The 5972-nt window shown below is 43.1% G+C and overlaps 1 protein-coding gene across 2 annotated transcripts in view; it reads right to left on the reverse strand.

The window, feature by feature from the left end:
* The window catches only part of Gys2 (glycogen synthase 2), a 53377-nt gene extending 47669 nt beyond the window's left edge, over window positions 1–5708 (reverse strand). The window contains exon 1 of one of the 2 annotated variants that reach the window (XM_029555238.1): window positions 5400–5708. In XM_029555238.1, the coding sequence (XP_029411098.1) occupies window positions 5400–5520 (121 nt within the window). In that variant the 5' untranslated portion in view covers window positions 5521–5708. The remainder of the gene's footprint in view (window positions 1–5399) is intronic. The other variant, XM_008851597.2, reaches the window with a different exon arrangement.
* Between the last annotated feature and the right edge of the window lie 264 nt (window positions 5709–5972).

Consider the following 5972-nt stretch of genomic DNA (forward strand, 5'->3'; position numbering starts at 1 on the left):
CCAGAAATCTGGACATAGTATTAAACCAACTCTTAATGACTCATTGTTATACCCATAAATAAGCATATCTCTCAACTCACACTACAGAAGGTAGTTCCTCCTCCTCTTCTTTTTTGTTTACTTATTTATTTATTTATTTACTTATTTGAGACAAGGTTTTCCCTGTAGCCCAGCTGTCCTGGAACTCACTATGTAGACAAGGGTGGCCTTGAACTCACAGAGATCCGCCTGCCTCTGCTGCCTCTGCCCCCCGAGTGCTGGGATTAAAGGCATGCACCACCACGTTGGCTTACTAACTTATTTTTATGTATTTGGGGGGCATATTAGCTTTTGGTTTTGTGTATATCTCTATTTATGGTATTCTTTTTTCTATAAATACTTTTGGATAAACAAAAAGGATCTCAGGGACTTAGAAAATTTAGAGCCATGGTGTTTTCCCATTTTCAAAATAATCACATTTTTATGGGGTACATATGATATCTCAATATGCATATATAGCATAGTGTTCACATCAGGATAAGCATACCCACAGGTAACATCGATGGAATGGACAAGTGTATGCAAAAATTCACCTTTATTCATCATAGTAACAGAAATCCTAACCAGAGCAATCAGACAGGACAAAGAAATAATGGACTTCTAAGCTGGAGAAAAGAAAGCCAAGATGCTACTATTTGCAGATTGCATAATTTTATATATGGAAATTTCCAAAGACCACACACACACACACACACACACACACACACACACACACACACATCATCACACAAAGGTGGTAGCATTTCTATATGCCAAAAGCAATTTATCTGTAAAAGAAATTGAGAAAGCAATCCCATTTATAGTAACTACAAAGTTTTAAAAACCAGGAATTAATTTAACTAAAGAAGTGGAAGATCTATACCAGGAAAACTATGAACAATGATGAAAGAAATTGAAAAAAAGAAAGACTATGGTACTAATGTTCATGAATTGGAATAATAAATATTGTTAAAAGGCTCACAACCACCCAATTCAATACCTATTGATTTGTCAATGACATTTATCACAGAAATTGACAAAACAGTTCTAAAACACATATGGATGCACAAAAGACCTTGGGTAGCCTAAAAAACAAAGCAAAGAGGGGCTAGAGAGGTGGCTCGGCAGTTCTGAGCACTCGGTGCTCTTCTAGAGGACCAGAATTTGGTTCCCAGCACCCACATCAGGGAGCTCATAAGTTCCTAGAACTCCAGCTCCAGAGGATCTGATGCCTTCTTCTGGTCTCTGCAGCCAGATTGCACTGTGTACATGTAGAAATTGTCACAGAAACAGTTAGTGCATAGAAATATTAAAAAGAATAAAATATTTAATTGTTATGCAGACTTGGAAGAGACCTAAGTGCTGTTTCCATCTCTTCCATGTGTGGTCACTCGGTGCCTCTGTGAATCCATTTTCATTTATGAAGTGGGGAGATGGATTCATGATCTCTAAGATGCTATATCATAGCCATGAACTACACAATGCCATAAGTTCAAGGTAGGTTTTAATTAATTAATTAATTTTTATTTTATGTGTACGAATGTTTTGCTATATGAATGTAAGTGCACCTGTGAGTGCAGTGCCCATTGAGGCCAGAAGAGGGAGTCAGATGCCCCGAAACTGGAGTTACAGGTGAGTTTTAGCTGCCATGTGGGTGCTGGGAACTGAACCAGGGTCCTCTGTCAGAGCAGCTGCTTTTTCTTAACCGCTGAGCCATCTCGCCAACCCTCAAAATAAGTTTTTTTGTTAGGTTTGTTTTTTGGTAGTTTTTGTTTTGTTTTGATTTGGTTTGTTTTTTTTGAGACAGGGTTCCCTGTAGCCCTATCTGGCCTGGAACTTGCTGTCTCTTCTCAAACTCACAGAGACCCTCCTGTGTCTGTCTCCCAAGTGCTGGGATTACAGGCTTCCTCTACCGTGCTTGATTTCAAGGTAAGTTTTTCAAAGAAGCTGTAGCAGCAATGTGCTGTCAGGGATGGACGCAGTAATTGTCTGCATTAAAAAATTAACAAGATTAGACTAAAAATATCAAATATGTGCTGAAGGTGATATCAACATGAGTAAATAAAATAACGTGGTCAGTCTACACATAGGTATGCACACACACACACACACACACACACACACACACATTCCCTTCCTTGGAAGACTACCAAATGAGTATCAAAGGTGACTCTTTAATTGTAAAATAAATGGAATTATTCCTTTCTTTTAAAAAAGCTAATTGATATGTGAGTACATAACCTGATGTAACCACAGGAACCAGGGAAACTGAAAGGAACCATGGAGACAGGTATAGCAGCAACCACTCTCATCAAAGAAGCATCTTTTCAACAGATGGAGTCTAGTACAGAGTTCCACAACTGGTCACACACAGAGGATAAATGTCTCTGAGACGCCCAACCCTAAGTGACACATCTACAATTCAACCTCTAGCCCTAAGGTTCATGGAACCTAGTGAAGCTTCCCATGCAACATAGGGCAATGACCACAGAAGGCCACAGCTGGCCGAAGTGTAGAGAATGGAGACTGCAGAGTGCGTGTCCCTGGACAGGACTCCTGTATCAAACCCCACCCACCAAGAATTCAGGGAACGTTGTGGAAGAGGGGGCAGAAAGATTGTAAGAGCCAGGGGCGCGGCATGACCGTAGGAAAACAGAGGCTTACGTGTTCCTGGGAAGTTGCCCATATGAACTTACAGCAATGGTGACAACATGCACAAGACCCATGCAAACTCAACCAGATAAAACCAGCATAGAACTGGGGAAGTGGGCAGGAGGCTCCAAGCCAAGTAACTCTTGACAACTGATAACTGTTGGGTGAGGGAGAGTTGATCTTCTTTCAGGGAGTGATGCTAGACAGGCTGAGCAGATTCCAGTGGATGAGCTCACACCAAGACACATACGGGTTCACAAACTTGACCTGATAGGCCTTAACGTATATGACAGAATGTATGAAATCCTGTGCGTGGGCTATAGGAGCGTGTAGATAGAGGACGGGGTCTAAATATGACAAAATGTATAATGGGGCTGGACAGATGGCTCAGCGGTTAAGAGCACTGATTGCTCTTACAGAGGATCTGGGTTTGATTCTCAGCACCCACATGGTGGCTAACAACTATCTGTAACTCCAGTTCCAAGGGATCTGACACCCTCCTCTGACCTCCGTGGGCATTGTACAACATAGATATACTTTCATACATCCAGGCAATACATTCATACACATAAAAAATAAAAATAATAATACAATTTTTAAAGAATGTTTTGTATGAAATCCACAAAAACCCAATATGCTTTGGAAAAAAAGTTAAAATACAAAAGCTAATTAATGTTTTCTATATGCCAAGGACTGTCTTAGACCCAGAGATCAGATCAACATGCATGTCACTAACATATAAGATTCATACAATGGTGGGAAAGAGTGAGCTTCCACTAAAGTTATCCCTACTCATGTCTGCTCAATAGAAAGAGCAAAGAGAAAAAGGCTGTGCTGAGACCTGTGCGCGGGTCTTCTGGGCCAGTTCCCAGTGCCAACTCGACTCCCGGTTTTCTTCTTTTAGAAGCTACAGGCCTGACTCTGCCTACTCTGAAGAGAAAATCTTTCTCTCCGTGTACACACACCCTCCGACTCACGTGTAGTACAGGTGGCTCTGTTCCTGGGAACCATGGGAGAATTTAGGAACTGGAGAGAATTGGTTACAGGAAAGGGGGGATTTGCAAGAGCTACTCACATAATACTCCCCTTCTCCCTACTGAGGTCTGATCCTCTCTGGACCTCCTCCCTAATACAGAAAGGAAGAAGACTCAGCTTCCCACCTGAGTCTTTGTGTTTCTTAACAGTAAGGATCCATCATTAATTTTTATTTTAAGTATTTCATAAATATGTTCTGGAGAACTTTGGACTGTCAGCATAAGGCAGAAATCAGGACAGAGGCCAAATGTAATTCTGTGTGTGTACATGCACGTGTAGGTGCTTGCGACTGTGGGAGCACGTGTGAGTGCGTGTTGCAAGTACATATAGAGGCCAGAGGTCAGCCTTATGTTGTGTTCCTCAGATGCCTTCTACCTTGTTTTTTTGCAACAGGGCCTCTCATTGAATCCAGAGCTCACCAATTCTGCTAGGCTATCTGGCCAGTGAGCCCCAGGAATCTGCCTGTTTCTGTCTCTCTGGTGCTGGGGTTACAAGGATGTGCCACCACATCTAGCAGTTTTACATGAGTTCTGGGGGTTGGGGGCACTCAGGTCCCCATGCATTTTCTGATTAAATTATCTCCACAGCCCCAGCCTAATAAAATTCTAACTCTGCTACGCTGCTGGTTCTGAATAAGCAGGAAGAGGCAATAACCCACATTCCTGTTCTTCAACCTGTCTTCAGACTGCAGTTTGTTACTACCACTTGCCCGTCCATCTCTAGGCCTGAGGCTTCATGATCATGGAGACTTCAGACTTCCATAGGGATGGAGCGATGGCTCAGCAGTTAAGGGCACTGGCTGCTCTTGCAGAGGACCTGGGTTGTTTCCTAGCACCCACATGGTGGCTAACACCCATCTGTAACTCCAGTTCCAGGGACTCTGACGCCCTCTTCTTCTGACTGCCAACAGGCATTGCATACACGTGGTGTACTTGTGTACATGCAGGCCAAACACTCATACATGTAAACAAAAATAAACTATTTCACTTACCTTGTCAATATTTTCTTAAGAGTCTTGGCATCTTTAAGTTAGAAGATACCAATCTATAGGAATTGTTTTTCATATACTTTTACAAAAACATGTATTAATAAAATCAGTGAGATTGCCTTGTACTTTACTAGAAAAATATTCCATTTGGACCAATTTTATCTTCTTCCTTATTTTATATTTTCTACGTATGCAAAGCATTGAAGAAAAAGTTAATTTTATTCTTCTGAAGAGGAGCACAGTTTAAACTAAAACTCTAATCCCAACCTCATCTTGAATTGATAGAAGCATTATTAAATTGTTTGTATAAGCACTAACAGCTAAAGGGTCAAAGTTTCTGATTGGTCCTGGTAACACACATCCTTTCCTCCAATGAAGTAATTACGTATTTGTTTTATTTCTGAGAAAAATGACAAAACGAAAACAACTTTTTGCTTTCTATTTTGTGGTAACAGGAATTTAAATTTTTAATATAAACTTACACTTTGAACAACTCACTACCATATTCATCTTGTTCCCATTTCACCCATACATGGCCGAGCTGTCACTGTCTGTTGAGACAGACAAATTCAATGCTGCCAGCGCACATCTCTGGCTCCAGTGCTGTCCCGTTACTGGGCAGTTCCTGTCTCTGGGGCCAGCTGCGGATCCCAGTCTACATTCTTCGCTAACCTGGGACATAGCCACCTTCGGGAGCAATACAAACCTTTGTTGGCCACCTCCCAAGAAACTTCAAAAAGTAGTAAGTCCTCCACAGGAAGTGGGTCAGCTTCCCACTGAGGAAGCCCACCCAGGGAAGTCACAGACAAGGACCTGCCGCGGAGCATGCTTCTTCCAGTCCCGGGCGCCTTTTGAATCCCTGCTTCCGCACAGAGGAGCGGGGTGGGTAGGGATCAGCCTCCGGATGTCCTCTGCAGGGCGACACAGCAGGGTGAGATGGTGCGTGCACCGCGCAGGACTCCCAATTGAAGGAAGAGTTTCTCCTTTGACTGCCTTTGGGGGTAGGTGTAGTGCGGGCAACACCCCCAATTCCGGTGTGCTCAGACAGCCCAGAAAACATCACAAGTAAAACCCTCCTCTTCACAGCCAGGGCAAGCGGCCAGGGACAGGCTGAGCGTGACACACGGCCAGCCCTCTAACCCTTGTCCTCTGGACCAGACTCCCACAGTCGGGTCACCCATGCGAATTTCATCATTCACAGAGTGATCCTGCAGGAGTTTCTGGGGCCTTCTGCAGCCTGCTTGACGCGTGCCCACATGTCTAGTGGCTCTTTACCTAG

Source organism: Nannospalax galili, unplaced genomic scaffold (assembly GCF_000622305.1).
Source record: "Nannospalax galili isolate Female #2095 unplaced genomic scaffold, S.galili_v1.0 scaffold1086, whole genome shotgun sequence".
In the NCBI taxonomy this organism is placed as follows: domain Eukaryota; kingdom Metazoa; phylum Chordata; class Mammalia; order Rodentia; family Spalacidae; genus Nannospalax; species Nannospalax galili.